The sequence below is a fragment of the Pan paniscus genome, chromosome 18, assembly GCF_029289425.2.
Source record: "Pan paniscus chromosome 18, NHGRI_mPanPan1-v2.0_pri, whole genome shotgun sequence".
NCBI classification, from domain to species: domain Eukaryota; kingdom Metazoa; phylum Chordata; class Mammalia; order Primates; family Hominidae; genus Pan; species Pan paniscus.
In genome coordinates, this window is record NC_073267.2 from 93,527,363 (window position 1) to 93,543,948 (window position 16,586).

The following is a 16,586-nucleotide window of genomic DNA, read 5'->3' on the forward strand; positions in this document are numbered from 1 at the left end:
GAGGAAGCTTAAAGATCCAGTCTCTATGTTGCGGGTTCCCACCCAAATGTAGAGCTGTGGACAGAGGATTGATTAAAAAAAACAAAAACAAGGCTGGACTCAGTGGCTCACACCTGTAATCCCAGCATTTTGGGAGGCCGAGGCAGGCAGATCACCTGAGGTCAGGAGTTTGAGACCAGCATGGCCAATATGGTGAAACCCCATCACTACTAAAAATACAAAAATTAGCTGGGCATGGTAGTGTGTGCCTGTAATCCCAGCTACTTGGGAGGCTGAGGCAGGAGAATCGTTTGAACCCAGGATGCGGAGGTTGCAATGAGCCGAGATTGCACCACTGCACTCCAGGCTGGGCAACAGAGTGAGACCCTGTCTCAATAAATAAATAAATAAATAAATAAATAAATAAAGACAAAAAATGTACGCTATAGAACCCATCTCCATGATAACACATTAGGGTCCTGCCCACGTTGAGAGCAGGTGGATTTTCACCTTAGCTTTCTAGATGTGGAACGCAGTCTTTGTCAAGATGGCTTTTTCGTGTAATAAATTTGCAGGGAGGAGTTCTTGGTAATCAATCATCTTCATGAAAGGAGCTCTCCTTGAAATTGATTATAATTGCGCCAAGGCACAGAACTCTGGTGATGGAAATACTCTGTCTCTGTGCTGTTCATTACAGGAGCCAGCAGCCATGTGTGGCTTCTGGGCACTTGGAATGTGGCAGGTGCCACTGAGGATCTGAACTGGTATTTTCACTTGATGTTAATGAATTTAAATGTAAGCATTCGCACAATTATAAATGAAAATGCAATGCCTGTTTGGCGTGATTTTCGTCACCAAAACCTCACTCTTTTATTGGAAAACGTCTCATCTGCTCTCACCAGAACCCTCCTTGCCTTTACAGATACACACGCCCTGGTAAGCCTTCTTCAAAATCTGAACAAAGCAAACTACAACCTGCCCATCATGGTGACAGATTCAGGGAAACCACCTATGACGAATATCACAGATCTCAGGGTACAAGTGTGCTCCTGCAGGAATTCCAAAGTGGACTGCAACGCGGCGGGGGCCCTGCGCTTCAGCCTGCCCTCAGTCCTGCTCCTCAGCCTCTTCAGCTTAGCTTGTAAGTTGACCTAACTCCAGTGCATGCACAAATAGGAAATTGTAACTTCACTGGGTTCGTGAAGCCAGCATTTTCCCATATACCTTTCCAAGAAGATGTTTCCCAGAAGCATCATTCATCTTTAGTGTATGTCTGTATGATAGAACATGTTATATGTAAAAGTGCTCCCACTAATGTTTAAAGGCATCTTAACAATCCCTGCCAGCCAGTCTGAGGGATTGCGCAAAGGTGTTTATTGCTAGCCTGCAAACTAGGTGGTAAGCAAAACTTCCTACAGCTGCCACTCAACTTGAGCTAATGAAAATGCGCCCGGATTAGTTAACTAGTCTATCAGAGGCCTGTTTCTCTCTACATTATGCAGAATAATCTTTTGCAAGGTTAAAACAGATATTATGAGACTTTCTGAGAATAGTCGTGAGAATTTATGGATGGAGGTTGGGCTGCAGGGAAAATGATAAATGCATAATTCACACTGTTTTTTCACTGGCTAGTAATAGTGACTATAATATAAGGAAACATTATTTTCAACAAATGAATTATTACGCCAAGTAGTATAGATGTGAGGATAAAATTAATAAATACATGTCTCAGATATTCCTTATTTATGAAATACTAGTCCAATGTTAACTTTAGCCGTTATTCATTTATAACTGTTACCATCCAAAAGCCTTTTGGGCCTTGCAATTTACCTTTTGAGAAGCTATCGGTGTAATTGTGAATTAGGAAGTTGGGAAATTGACAGAAAAAGAAAACAGAAGGTTTTTTATCCCAGTGACAGTGGTGAGCTGCCAGGAAATCACATAGTACAACATTGGACATTCACGTCTATAAAGCTCTGTGCAAGACCAGAGTCCTGTGAGTAGAAGGAAAAATGAAGGGCCAGGCACGGTGGCTCACACCTATAATCCCACCACTTTGGGAGGTCGAGGTGGGTGGATCATTTGAGATCAGGAGTTCAAGACCAGTCTGGCCAACATGGTGAAACCTTGTGTCTACTAAAAATACAAAAATTAGCCAGGCATGGTGGCACATGCCCGTAGTCCCAGCTACTCGGGAGGCTGAGGCAGCAGAATCACTTGAACCCGGGAGGCGGAGATTGCAGTGAGCCAAGATCATGCCATTGAACTCCAACCTGGGCAACAGAGCAAGGCTCTGTCTCAAAAAAAAAAAAAAAAAAAAAAAAGGAAACAAGAAGCCATTATAGCATTTCACTGGCCCTTCAGACTGGGCATTTCTGAAAGCGAACATATCATCTTCCCCTCCTGACCTGCCCCCCTGCCTGACTTGTCTCTGATGACTGTACCACCACCATCATCATCACCATCATCTCCATGTCTCCTTCCTGGTCTTCCCACTGCAAAGCCCAACAGAGTCTAAGGGTCCAACACTTTCCATCCATCCCTGCCTCCACCCTCCTGTCTCAGGTACTAATGTCACTTAACCTCGAGTATCTCACTGGCTTTCTAACTTTATCTTCTGCAAAGAGAGAGAGAAAATAGAAATCAAGAGGCCGCCCCTCGGAGGCTTCTCCTGAGTCTTTTCTGTAAAGCAGAGACAATTTCAGATGAAGGGTTAGAGATGGGACTGGGGACTGAGAAGAAATTAGGAAGCCTTGTCAAAGCGCAGATAATTCGGCTGTACAGCAGTTGGGCTAAACGTTGAGCAGGGGTGGTCCAGAGGAGTTTGCATACTGTCTTAGTCCATTCGGGCTACTATAACAAAATACTATAAACTGGGTGGCTTATAAATAACAGAAATGTATTGCTCATGGTTCTGGAGGCTGAGAAGTCCAAGAACAAGATGCTGGCAGATTCATTGTCTAGTGAAAGCCCACATTCTGGTTCACATATGGTGCCTTCTCCCTGCATTTTCACATGATGGGAGAGGCAAGGCAGCTCTCTGGGGCATCTCATCCCATCCCATCCATGAGGACACTGACTTCCTGACCCACTAAGTTCCCAAAGGCCCACCCTCCTAGTACCATCACCTTGGGGATCAGGTTTCAGCATATAAATTTTGGAGGGGCACAAACTTCAGAGTATAGCAGATACCATGAATTTATAGCAACATATTATGCTTGTTTGCCCCCTTGCTTTGCTGACAGATATCCTAGACCTAGATTTCTAGAGTGTAGGAATGTTCCCTTCGTGAGGGTATGCTGTCTGGGGCCTGGTTTGCTGAGTCATCACTAGCAACCTGCAAGTCACTCTTGCATAGTATCAGCTGGGGAGATGGTGGTGGATCTCAAGTCTGGCTGCACAACAGAAGCACCTGGGGAACTTTTAAACGTAGCTACCCATACCTGAGCCCTACCCTATGGCTGGAAGGGCATCTTAGACATTTGTCTATTTTAAAGCCTCACCAGGTGGTCCGAAGACACTGGGAAATCAGGACCGTCCTGGTGAGTGACTCCAACGTTTAGGTACAGGCTCCTGGACATTCTAACAGTGTCGTCCAATCTTGTCCCCACCCTAAACACGTGCTGGTTCCTTCGGTTCACAACTCAATAGGAAACAGGTGGAGGAGAGTAAAGTTAAGAATATAAGTGTGAACATGTTTGCTACCAATGGTGCCAGAAAACCTGGCACCATCCCTCCTCCAGAGAGGAGGGTACAGTGAGATGAGAGAACACATCCAGTATGAGAATTTCCATAGCACCAACTTTCCAGAAAGTGTTTCAGAAGCTTACAGAATTAAAATGTGAACCAGATAGGAAGTTAAACTTGACAAGGAAGAGAAACCAACTAGGAAGAGTTGGGGATGGAGTTAACTGACACTAAATTTGGCCTGAGCTTCCCATTGGCTTGCCGTACACAATTGCCACTGTGTGATAAGAGCAACATGTTAATTGCAGTGGTAGTTCCTAAATGCTGTTGCACATCAGAACCACTTAGGAAACATTTTCAAACTACGAATTCCTGGGCTCAGTGCCCTAGAAACTTTCATTTGTGCTCTGGATTACGACTTGAGGTTGAGGAATAGGGCATTGGGGAATGGTAATGAATGGACGCATGGACAGACAGATGGATAAATGAAAGGAAACATATTTCTCCCTCTTTTCTTTTGTTCTTTTTTTTCTTCCTTCCTTTGTCTTTATTTTCTTTTTTTCCTTTATTTGTTTACTTATTTATTTATTTTTTTGAGACAGAGTCTTACTCTGTCGCCCAGGCTGAAGTACAGTGGCATCATCTCAGCTTACTGCAACCTCCATCTCCCGGGTTCAAGTGATTCTCCTGCCTCAGCCTCCCAGGTAGCTAGGATTACAGGCATGCACCACCATGCCCGGCTAATTTTTGTATTTTTAGTAGAGACGAGGTTTCACCATGTTGTCCAGGCTGGTCTCAAACCCCTGACCTCAGGTAATCTGCCTGCCTCGGCCTCCCAAGGTGCTAGGATTACAGGTGTGAGCCACCACACCCGGCCCCTTCCTTTCTCTTTCTTCAGAAAGTAAAATATTACAGGCAAAGGTAAAATTGCCTATGTTTCTCTGCCCAATTTTATTTTCTGTTCTCTCTCCTCAGAAACAATAGCTACCATGAATTAGCTATTCATGTGTGTGCCCAGATGTTTTATCCTTTTACTACACACAAACTCACACATACACACACTCACACACATTCACACGACACATACAGTTCTATTTTGTGCAGTTTGTAAAACCTCCTGTAATTCATATTATATTGGGCATACCATTCTGCGACTTACTTTTCTTCCTGTGTTACATTCACAAGGTCCATCCACGTTGCTCTAATTCAGCATTCAGCAAACTTTTTCTGTAAAGGGCCAGATGGCTTTGTGGGCCATATTAGTCTCTGTCACATATTCATCTTTATTGTTTTTTTGTTTGTTTGTTTCTGTCTTTTGTACCACCCTTTAAAAACGTGAAAACCCTTCTTTGCCTGGGAGCTATCCAAACACGGACTTGAGGTTAGAGTCAGCCCACAGCCTTCCTTGGCTGAACCCCGCTCTGCTCCATTTATTCCTCCTGCTGGAGGATCCTGTCATTTGAATACGGTGCAGTGGATTCCCTTATCAGCAGACACATTCGAATCATTTCCTATGAGCAACGCTACTACAGTAAGAGATCTACATTTCCCATCAGCTTCTGGAGTGAGCGCTAGACAGACCACAAGCCCAGCACTGCCCAAAGACCAGCACTCAGAAGCCACTGCTCTACAAGCAATGCTTGCAGCCAGGTGCGGTGGCTCACCCCTGTAATCCCAGCACTTTGGGAGGCCAAGGCAGGCAGATCACTTGAGGTCAGGAGTTCAAGACCAGCCTGGCCAACATGGCAAAACCCCGTCTCCATTAAAATACAAAAATTAGCCAGGCATGTTGGCAAGCACCTATAATCCCAGCTACTCGGGAGGCTGAGGCAGGAGAATCGCTCGAACCTGCCAGGCAGAGGTTGCAGTGAGCCGAGATCACACCACTGCACTCCAGCCTAAGCGACAGAGCAAAAAACAACACATGCAGAGATCCAGGAGCAACTGGAACTCAAGAATAACAGAGTTTGGATAAATTGGAGAGCAGTACTTCCTATGTGATTGCAAAGAGATAAAAATTCTATGTGTGTGTAGTGGGAATGCATATACACATGTACATGTGTGTTTGTGTGCACACACGTGTGTGTACCCAGAAAGTAGACAATTAAGGGGGTTATATCACACATTGCCCTCTGTAAATCCAATTTCTGAACATCAAAGCCTGACTCTGTGACATCTCTTTGAAGAACGAAGGCACTGCAGGACTCTGCTCACGGTTCAGCTACTCCGGACTGGAAATGAGTGTTTTAAATGGAGACCAGAGCCGCTGTGCACCTGCTTGTTAAAATACAGATTTCCAGGCCCATCCAACCTATGGCATCAACATCCCAGGTGACAGGGGCCTCGAGCTCAAAGCCCAGTGTTTGGTTATTTTTATACAATATTTTTATAATAATACACTTTCTGCTACCAACACTCTCCATATATTAAGTATTAGTAAACACTGAATTTTTTTTTTAGATTAAAAAAAAAGACTTGGCAGTATTTTTTTCTTACCAACAAGGGATTTTCTTGTGGTCCTCACTTTGAGATTCCTGATCTACAGATGTCAATCATGAGCAGGTTGCCAAGAATTTCCCACTTCTCATCTCTCAGCTGAGCTCTTGGGTCAAGTTAATCTAAGGCAGAATTGCCCGATAATCCCTAAAGAATTGCTTCACAGTTGGTATCATTGATAAAAGACAGGCACAGGTACACTAGCTGTGAAATACCAAATGTGCTTTATGTGCTCATCTAAGGGGAGCCATCCCATCTAGCATCTGATGATTGTATCCCACTGTAAGTAGGGGCACCTGTGTGTAAAGTCGAAATTATTCCCACAATGAAACTCTGGATCTCCTTGTGTAGCTGGAAAGTACTCAGTTGACACTCCAGTGGTTTGCTGCACAAAGACAGGTAGTTTCAGCCCCCAATAAACAGTTAAAAACAGGTGTTACCACTTACCTTCAAAAACACACTTGGTCTGGTCATGTATAAAAGGCATAAAATTTTCTAATATTGTTCGTTTAAATGTTAGAGATGCCTGCCAAATGTCATGATTTATGTTTTATTATATACCTAGTCCAAGACATTCTTCCTAACCAAAAAGGGACGGACATAATAAGACATGTAAGAATCTGGGTCAGAGGTAGCAGGAACAGGTAACCACCAGTGCCCAACCACTCAAATGCATAAAAGCAGACATCAAAGTGGCCGACCCACGTGTGCTACCATTTATATGACATTGAGAAGAGGCTGCACAGAAGTGAGCTTAAACCCTTAAGCAAGGATTGGAGAAGGAGGAGGGTGATTTCAAAAAACACTGAAATTAGTAGCTTTCTTCTTTTTTTTTTTTTTTTTTTTTTTAAGACTGAGTCTTGCTCTGTCACCCAGGCTGGAGTGCAAGGGCGCGATTTTGGCTCACTGCAACCTCTGCCTCCCAGGTTCAAGTGATTCTCCTGCCTCAGCCTCTGAAGTAGCTGGGATTACAGGCACCTGCCACCACGCCCAGCTAATTTTTTTGTATTTTTAGTAGAGACAGGGTTTCGCCATGTTGGCCAGACTGGTCTGAAACTCCTGACCTCAAGTGATCCACCCACCTCAGCCTCCCGAAGTGCTGGGATTACAGGCGTGAGCCACCACGCCAGGCCTGAAATTAGCTTTTAAAGTACATAACTTCCTAACTCAGCCATAGTCCTTACAAGAATTTTGGGAGCAAGGAAATCAGCTGGTAGAATCTCTTTGATGTTTCTTTAAAGCAGGGTCAGCAAAGTCTAAGACACAGACCAAATCTGGCCTACTGCCCATTTTTGTAAATAAAGTTTTATTGGAACACAGCCGCGCCTATCATTTCCTTATCGCCTGTGGCCGTTCTCTGCTGCAGTGGCAGAGCTGAGTAGCTGCCACCGAGACCAGCTGGCCCAAGAAGCCGAAAATATTAACTCTCTGGCCCTTCCCACTTTAAAGCATCATTCATAAAACTTCAGTGTGATGTAGGAGAAGATAATCACGTCACACTCATGGCAAGAAAAAACACTCAGATCCAAGTAGACTAGCAGGAACCAAACATGCTGATGTGTGGGGGCTGTTTTCTGTATTTTCTTCAGTGGTCTAGCAGTTGTCCCATTTTCTAGATGAGAAAACTGATCCTCAGAAAGGTCCCCAGGTGAGTAATCGGCGAGGCCAGCATTCACCATTGACTGCCTCCCTTACAGAAAAGGATAATAACAACATTTCAGTTTAGTATGACCTGATCCTGTAGGTGGCTTTACTGCAACTGAGAGTTGAACTGAAGGATCTGCATTTCTTTCTTTGACATCTGAAAATAAAGGAAATAAAACTACTGATATTGAAAGTAATAAAAAATGAAAATGAAATGATTTTTACTGTCAGTTTTTTTGGTTTTGTTTTGTTTTGTTTTTTCACAGAGTCTTGCTGTGTCACCCAGGCTGGAGTGCAGTGGCATGGTCTCTGCTCACTGCAAGCTCCACCTCCCGGGTTCACGCCATTCTCCTGCCTCAGCCTCCCGAGTGGCTGAGACTACAAGCGCCCGCCACCATGCCTGGCTAATTTTGTTTTTGTATTTTTAGTAGACATGGGGTTTCACCGTGTTAGCCAGGATGGTATTGATCTCCCGACCTCGTGATCCGCCCGCCTCGGCCTCCCAAAGTGCTGGGATTACAGGCGTGAGCCACAATGCCTGGCCCGGTTGTTGTTGTATAAAGTGCATGTCAGTGGCATGAAGTGGATGTGTAATTCTTCCCCTAGCACCCTCCCAGTGAGGCAAGCCGGCATTGCCATTAAGCTGTTTCTGTGGTTTTTCTAGCACGACTTTTATGGTATGGCAAGTCTCAAAAAAAGAACTTGTCGGGAAACCATTTCTGACCATTGCTTTCGGCTTAATTAACCAGTATTAGCAAGAATGTAAAAGGACAGATCAGGTGAACTATCTTAACAAATACCAAAAGTAAATGTCTATATGGAGGGTAAGATGTAGACAAACTCAGACACAATAAAGAAATTTAAAGAGGTGAGTGGGCAGGGCACAGTGGCTCATGCCTATAATCCCAGCACTTTGGGAGACTGAGGTGGGTGGATTGGATGAGGCTGGGAGTTTGAGACCAGCCTAGGCAAGATAGTGAGACCCCCATCTCTGAAAAAAAGAAAAAAAAGCCCCATCCCATGTCAGCTAAAAATTAACATTAAATAAAATGTGGACCAGGCACGGTGGCTCACGTCTGTAATCCCAACACTTTCGGAAGCCTAGGTGGGCCGATCACCTGAGGTCAGGATTTCAAGACTAGCCTGACCAACATGGTGAAACTCATCTCTACTAAAGCTATAAAAATTACCTGGGCATGGTGGCACACACCTGTAATCCCAGCTACTCAGGAGGCTGAGGCAGGAGAATCGAGTGAGCTTGGGAGGCAGAGGGTGCAATAAGCTGAGATCATGCCACTGTACTCCAGCCTGTAGGACAGAGTGAGAATCCATCTCAAAAAAATAAAAATAAAAATAAAATATGCATGCCTGGCTGGGTGGGGTGGCTCATACCTGTAATCCCAGCACTTTGGGAGGCCGAGGTGGGGGGATCACAAGGTCAGGAGTTCAAGATCAGCCTGACCAACGTGGTGAAACCCCATCTCTACTAAAATACAAAAATTAGCTGGTTGTGGTGGCACGCGCCTATAATCCCAGCTACTCAGGAGGCTGAGGCAGGAGAATCGCTTGAACCCAGGAGTTGGAGGTTGCAGTGAGCCAAGATTGCGCCATTGCACTCCAGCCTGGGTAACAGAGCAAGACTTTGTCTCCAAAAAAAAAAAAAAGCCAAGATGAGCAAAAGATAGCCAGTAAACACTTTTAAATTTTTATTTTTCAATGTATTGTTTGCATAAAACAAAATGCATCCATTGCAAGTGTACAGTTTGATGCATTTTGGTAAGTGTACAGAATTTTATACCACACCCTAGTCAAAATACAGTTTCCTTTGCTATTAATCCCCTTTCCACAATCCAGGCTCTCAATGATCTGCTTTCTCTAATAATGGTTTTGTCTTTTCTAGAATTTCTTAAAGTGTATCAGTATTTTGTTCCTTTCTATTGTGAAACGTATTATGGACAGACACAGAGCCTGCAAAGGCATTAAAGCCAGGCAGAGTGGGCTGTCCTCGGCCTGCAGACGTCCGCGGTCATGCTCTGCAGAGGAGCTGTGGCCCCTTAAAGTGACATGACATTATGGACAATGACAGTTGATCCTTGGGGGCTTTCCATGCACTTTGCACATGCAAGCTAAGGGCTTTACATAAATTAAATAAATTTCCTCAAGTAACCATCTCAATAGCCCTGGGACGAATCACTTATGTTATCATCTAAATTGACTTAAAACAGGAATTTGAGACTCTAATTTGAAAACAAGAGAATGGAGCCTATTTAGTGGATTTTATGCAGCCAAAGCTGTTTTTTTTGTTATTGTTTTGTTGTTGTTGCTTTTAACTAATTTGCCTCCCAGGAGACAGTTGAAATGTCTAGAGACATTTTGATTACTATGCCTGGCAGGACGCCACTAGTGGCATCTAGTGGGTGGAGGGTAAGGGTGCTGCTAAGCGTCCTCCCATACGCAGGACAGCACCCCCCACAAAGAATTATCCAACCCCAAATGTCAGTAGTGCTGAGGCTGAGAAACCCCACTCTGCTCTCTAACCAAAATTAGACACAGAAAGTGGAGACATTCTACCACCCTGACAACATCAACGGCTTTTGCCCATTTAAAACAAGAAAGAGGAATATGTATCCAACCCAAAACAACATCTTAACATTCTTTCTAATAGGCTTTTGCAAAAATAGTTCATATTTTACAACTGTCTTGCAGCATGGGGTATAAATGTAATCATTGTAAAAATGAAACCTAATCATTGTAAAAATGAAAAGAGTGCCTCAAAACATCTGAAGTTCTTAGCAGAGGGCAGCCTGTCTTCAGTGGGCACTTTTGGATGGAGGCAGGACTAGGGTATCAGTAGGAGTGAGAACAAAGGTCAGAAAAATGAGTACACAGCACATGTATACTGATTAATTCCTTTCTTTTTTCCTTCTTTTGATGGAGCAAGACTGTAACAGAAGCCTGAGAGTGAGGAAGGGCTTTGGCAACTATTACTGTAGACACAATAGTTTACTCAATTTTATGAACTCTTAGTCCTGGGCTGGAATTCATGCCTCTGCTGGAATTGCACAGACAAAACGTGCTTGCGAGGAGTAAGGTGGCAACAAAAGAAAAATGCAGGCAAAAACATGCCTCATTTTGAAACCGGATCTGAGCATCCTAGAGCCAGAGCCTCTCCCAGCCAACATTGCTGAGTTGAGCAGAGTGACAGACTCCACACTGGAGCCAGCCCCGCAGCTGGCCATAAGGAGGAGCCACGAGCAGGTGCTGGGAAGACAGGCTCTTGAACGCACACTATGCTGATGTCTCTTTCTGTGAAGTTTTCTACATGAGTGACGTTCTCAAAGTCTGCAACCCAGTCTGCCATGAGATGCCTTTTTTCCTCTGGGAACACAATGCTACTTTCGTGATTGGCTGAGTAATGGCCCCCAAAGATGTACTCTTCATCCTAATCCCTGGAACCTGTAAACATGTTACCTTATATGGCAAAAGAGACTTCGGGCAGGCACCTGTCATCCCAGATACTCAGGAGGCTGAGGCACAAGAATCGCTCAAACCTGGGAAGCGGAGGTTGCAGGGAGCCAAGATTGTGCCAATGCACTCCAGCCTGAGCAACAAAGTGAGACTCTGTCTCTAAAAAAAAAAAAAAAAAAAAAAATTCTCAGATGTGACTAAGTGAAGGATTTTGAGATGGGGAGAGTATCCTGGATTAGCCAGGTGAGCCTGATATAATCACAGAGTCCTTATAAGAGGGACAAAGGAAGAGTCAATTAGAAACAGACCATGTGATGACAGAAACAGAGGGAGGTCAGAGGTGAAAAAGAGAAGATGCTGCAGTGCTGCCTCTGAAGATGAAGGAAGGAGCCATGAGCCAAGGGATGCAGGCAACCCTTAGAGGCCAGGAAAGGCAAGGGAACGGATGCTTTCCTAGAGCCTCCAGAAGGAGCACAGCCTGGTCAACACTGATTTGAGCCCCATAAGACTGATTTCAGTCTTCTGACTTCCAGAACTGTAAGAGAATAGATTCGTGTTGTTTGCACTTTATGGCCATTTGTTACAGGAGCAACAGGAAATTAACATACCATGTTTGGGCCAGGTGCAGTGGCTCACAGGTGAGCCTATAACCCCCAGCACTTTGGGAGGCCAAGATGGGAGGATCGCTTAAGGCCAGGAGTTCAAGACCAGCCTGGACAACATGGCGAAACTCCATCTCTACAACAAATGCAAAAATTAGCCAGGCATGGCGGTGCATGCCTGTAGTCCCAGCTCCTCCGGAGACTAAGGTGGGAGGATCGCTTGAGCCCGGGAGGCAGGGGTTGCAGTGAGCCAAGATTGTACCACTACACTCCAGCTGGGGCAACAGAATGAGACCCTGTCTCAAAATAAAAACATATCATGTTTGAAGAACCACCAATAGGTATCTTGCTGTGTGACTTGTGATCCTTAAGTCAACATATATATATATATAGTCACAGGAAGTCAATACATATATGGGATAATCACCAATCTCTAAGATACATAGCATGCTCATAAAATAGCCAAGCTCTCTGCTAAGAGACAAAGACATAAGGCTCATTGGTAACAGTGGTAATAGCAGCTCTCGGTCTGAGCGAAGTTTGGCATCTGAAGTCACCATTAGCATTTTCAGAGAAGTCCAGCTTTTTACGATATAACTATTCATTCTGTCTTCCAATGTGATCCTTAAGGGAAAAAAAAAATTCCCCCATAGTCGTGTGATGTTTAAAATGTGTTTATTATACCTTGCCTGTCATTTTTCTGGTTTTTAGCTAAAATGTTTTGAATTGAGCGGTGATATTCCCGACTTAACTCTGAACCCTCTCTATTCAGGTCTGTGAGAACTCCTGACGTCTGAAGCTTGACTCCCAAGTTTCCATAGCAACAGGAAAAAAAAAATCTATCCAAATCTGAAGATTGCGGTTTACAGCTATCGAACTTCACAACTAGGCCTCAATTGTTCCGGTTTTTTATTTTCTTTACAATTTCACTTAGTCTGTACTTCATCATTTTGACAGCATCTTCCTCCCTCCTTTAATTAATGGAATCTTCTGAATTTTCCCTGAATGTTTAAAGATCATGACATATGACTTGATCTTCTGGGAGCAGGAACAATGACTACTTTTTCTGGTGTGTTAACATGTCGCTAGCCAGTGCTCCAGGCACCCAGCTTTGTCTGTGGGTTAGTATTGGTGTATGTATGAGTATCTGTATGTATATATACACGGTATTTATAGAGAGAGACTATCCTGGAGAAGCCTCGTTTTGATGCCATTCTTCCTTGCAAGGTTAAGCAAGGTGGGTGGAAACTAAGACAACTGAACCCTCCAGGGCCCCCCGCATCAAGGTCAGCATGAGGACAGACCACAGAGCTGTCACTTTTGCTCTGAAGCTACTTCTCCACTGTCCTGTTCAGTCTGAATGCTGCCACAACCAGCCAGGCAGGTCCACAGAGAGGGAGAGCAGAGAAAGAAGTCCTTTCTCTTTACTGAGTTCGAGGACTACAACCAATTTACACTGCCATCTGATGCCGTGATCCTGAGCCAAGGAGGTGAGGAGCAGAGCAGGCAATGTCACCACCAAATAAATGCCAAGAAAAGGGCTGACATTTTCTTTCATGGGCACCAACCTGCATTTGTATGTGTCCCGAATCCACAGTCACACTGATTCTAATGGGGACACAGATCATGGTAGAGAATCTCTCCCTCCTCAGTAAATGTACAACTGCACCTGTCATCATGGAGGTCATACATGCATACAAAGAGGTGTACAGGTACCATCTTGTATACACATATATACCCACATGTACAGACATACATTTATGCACATTCACGCTGTTTGTTTCATATATACAGGCATAAAATAGAGTAAATACAGGTAGTTTTAAAAGTACCCTTTTGTGTGAATTGACTACCGTTGTTTGCAAACCCGAAAATAAAAGACGTTCATTATGTATGAAAAGTAACTGATTTGTATTCTGTGAGCATGTAAAAGCGGAAAGTTAGTGCTTGTTCTAAGATTACCTTCTTGTTGATAAACCATAAATGAATCATCAAAGCTCACACCAAATTTTTCTATCAAATAAAACTAGTGACAGCTTGTGGCTTTTTATTAGAGCTCGCCACGAACTAGGGTAAGGTAAGTGTCTTAGCATATTTTAATGCAGTTGCTTACTAAAGGTTTTAACCGCACACGCACACACACACGCTTTCTTATGCAATCTATGTTTGCACTTGTGCTTTCAGTTAGCCTTCTGTAGGAAGTAGAAGTCATATGTTGTCTTTGTTGTAGTGAAATTATACAGATAGAGTTCCACATATTGTATTTGTTTCAATGGTAAATCCTTTTGGAACATATAGAATGCAGAGATTTTTTTTTCCATTAAAATAAATGGGTATTGGTGGTTAAAACTGCTGGACAGTAACTTTTCTCTGATTTCTATCTTGTGTCTAATGTCACTGATGCTGGGTCTTGTCTTAGTGCAAGTTCACATTTTTGACAGACCATTTGGGGTCCATCGTACATCTCTGGTTGGTGAGTGAGTCTATGAAGACAGAAGTACCAGTTCTCAGCATGAGCCATGGACTCATCTTGTCCACCTCATGATATGATCTGAGGGTGTCATAATCAGCTATAAAGGTAATTGCATACTCAAAGATGAGACGGACCATTCTCAGTTGATGACCACATTAAGCATAGTCACGGCCATCTGTCAACAGTCCCAAGACCTGCGGATTTTTCTCTGGAACAAATCCTGTTGCTGGATCAGGAGATGCCACACCTTGAACTTGATAGGGTCATTCTCCACGAGCACATGCCCCCGACTCAGGGACAGGGGAATCTAAGCCTGTGCATTCACACTCCACAAGATTTCCTCTACTGGCTTTATAGGGCACTATCACGCGTCTCCCAGGCGCACCTTGCTCCCCTCTTCCTGCAAGGCAGGGGGAGAACGTTCATCCTTGAACAAACAAAGAGCATCCTCAGCCAGTCAGGCGGCTGGTAGCCGGACACATATGCTAACTCGCAATCAGGAAGTCACCCTCCAATGTAAACTTCAGTCACATGCAGGGAGAAACACAGCAGCTGAGTGGCCATTCAGTCAAGGAAACATATACAACATAACTCCTTTTCTTTCAAGCTGGTAGGCTCTCCTGCACTTTGTGAACCGAACCAGAAGATTAACTTCGCTGAAAATTCAGAAAAATAGGAGTAAAGTGCACACTTCATTAATAAATAGAATATGCCTCAACTTTCCCTTATTTAAACATATTCTCTGTCCCCACAGTTCTAATCAGGACAGAGATACTTCTGTCATGTTGTTCCTCCTAATACTTTCCAGAAAAAAAGAAAAATAAACCAATTCTTATAGGCCAAAGTGGTAGCATTTCCTGAATCATAAGATGTTTTATTCATTTGCTGGAATATATTACATTGTTTACTGAAAACCATAGTAGAATCAAAATGTTATTTCATTATTACCTATGCATTTTTATCTGAGTCCAACTTATTAAAAAACAAAGTCAAGTAAGGACCAGAAATTGCTTTTCCCAATTACTGAGCACAGGTCTGAGGGTTTTATTTCCACTGAGCAAATAGTCACACCTTCACTTCTTTTTATTAATACTCAACCAACTTAGTTGATTAAAAATCACATTTTCTCCCTCATTTTACATACGATAAATTAATTATTTTGGATAATTTGTTTTAATAAGAATATGCACACATTTTCTAATTTCAATAAAAGTCACCTTCAATCCTGCCAGTTCTCTCCAAATGAGCATCATTCCAGGCAGATATACCTGCTATGCCTCTTGGCCGACACCAGCAAATCTAAGAATTATAACGAAATAAATCCAGCCAGATTTCATGGTGGGTATCAAATAAGACTTTGGCTCTTAAAGAACATCGTTAGAAATTTTGATAGCTCATTCCAGAGTTTCAGAATGTCATTTAAAACAGTCTGATAAATGGAACAACCATCTACCATCACACTCATAGAGTAGCTCAAATTGCATTTTACCCAAATAAATACACTGGGTCTTAATCTTAAGATGTGACAACTAAAAAATTTTTAACAAGTCTGTGTTTGATCCTGGATTTAGTGCAGTTGCACCCAGGCACGAGCTCTCCAGATGATTCTGAGGAAAGGAGTCTACAATTTTCCTAGGGGGTGTATGAACATGGTACCAAAAAGGTAATTAATAATTATAATAATGGCTTATATTTATCAACTGCTTATTATGTGCCCACACTGTACAAAATCCTTATAGATAGTAACTCATTAATCCCTCCAGTAACATATGAGACAAGTACTACTATCTTCTCCAACTCACAGATAAAGAAGGCTGAGGCTCAGAAAAATCGAATGGCTTGCCCAAGGTAAGTGGCCTCCAGAACCAAACCTCAGGCTATCTGGCTCCAGGGTTCATGTTCTTCCGACAACATCACAATGCCATTCTCAACCCAGGAGCAAAACCAGACAAACTGCCTACTGCAGACCGGAAGACCCTAGTTTGAAGCCTCCATTAGCGTGACTATGCAGCTAGACCAACTTACTGTTAAGCAACAGTACCTTTTACTATGAGGTACCCTTTACTATTAAGTACCTTTTACTAACAGTATCTTCTGTTACCTACTATTAAGTTCATGCTATACTTCTTCAATCTGAAAGCTTTCTGTTAAAAAAAAATGTTAACATCGTTCTAAATTAATATTGAGACCTTAGAAATTTTTCCTGTGCAAAATAACATAATTATTTGCCCCTTCCC

The 16,586-nt window shown here is 43.2% G+C and overlaps 2 protein-coding genes across 6 annotated transcripts in view; one reads left to right on the forward strand and one right to left on the reverse strand.

The window, feature by feature from the left end:
- CDH13 (cadherin 13) overlaps window positions 1–14,225 on the forward strand; it is a 1,163,636-nt gene extending 1,149,411 nt beyond the window's left edge. For 2 of the 3 annotated variants that reach the window (XM_003820879.5, XM_003820881.5), the window contains 2 exons: window positions 902–1,120; window positions 12,649–14,225. In XM_003820879.5, coding sequence (XP_003820927.1) covers window positions 902–1,120; window positions 12,649–12,656 — 227 coding nt within the window. In that variant the 3' untranslated portion in view covers window positions 12,657–14,225. Of the gene's footprint in view, window positions 1–901; window positions 1,722–12,648 lie in introns of those variants that run through there. The other variant, XM_063597784.1, reaches the window with a different exon arrangement.
- The window catches only part of LOC134729317 (uncharacterized), a 101,030-nt gene that overhangs the window by 76,397 nt on the left and 8,047 nt on the right, over window positions 1–16,586 (reverse strand). The gene's annotated exons all lie outside the window — the stretch shown is intronic.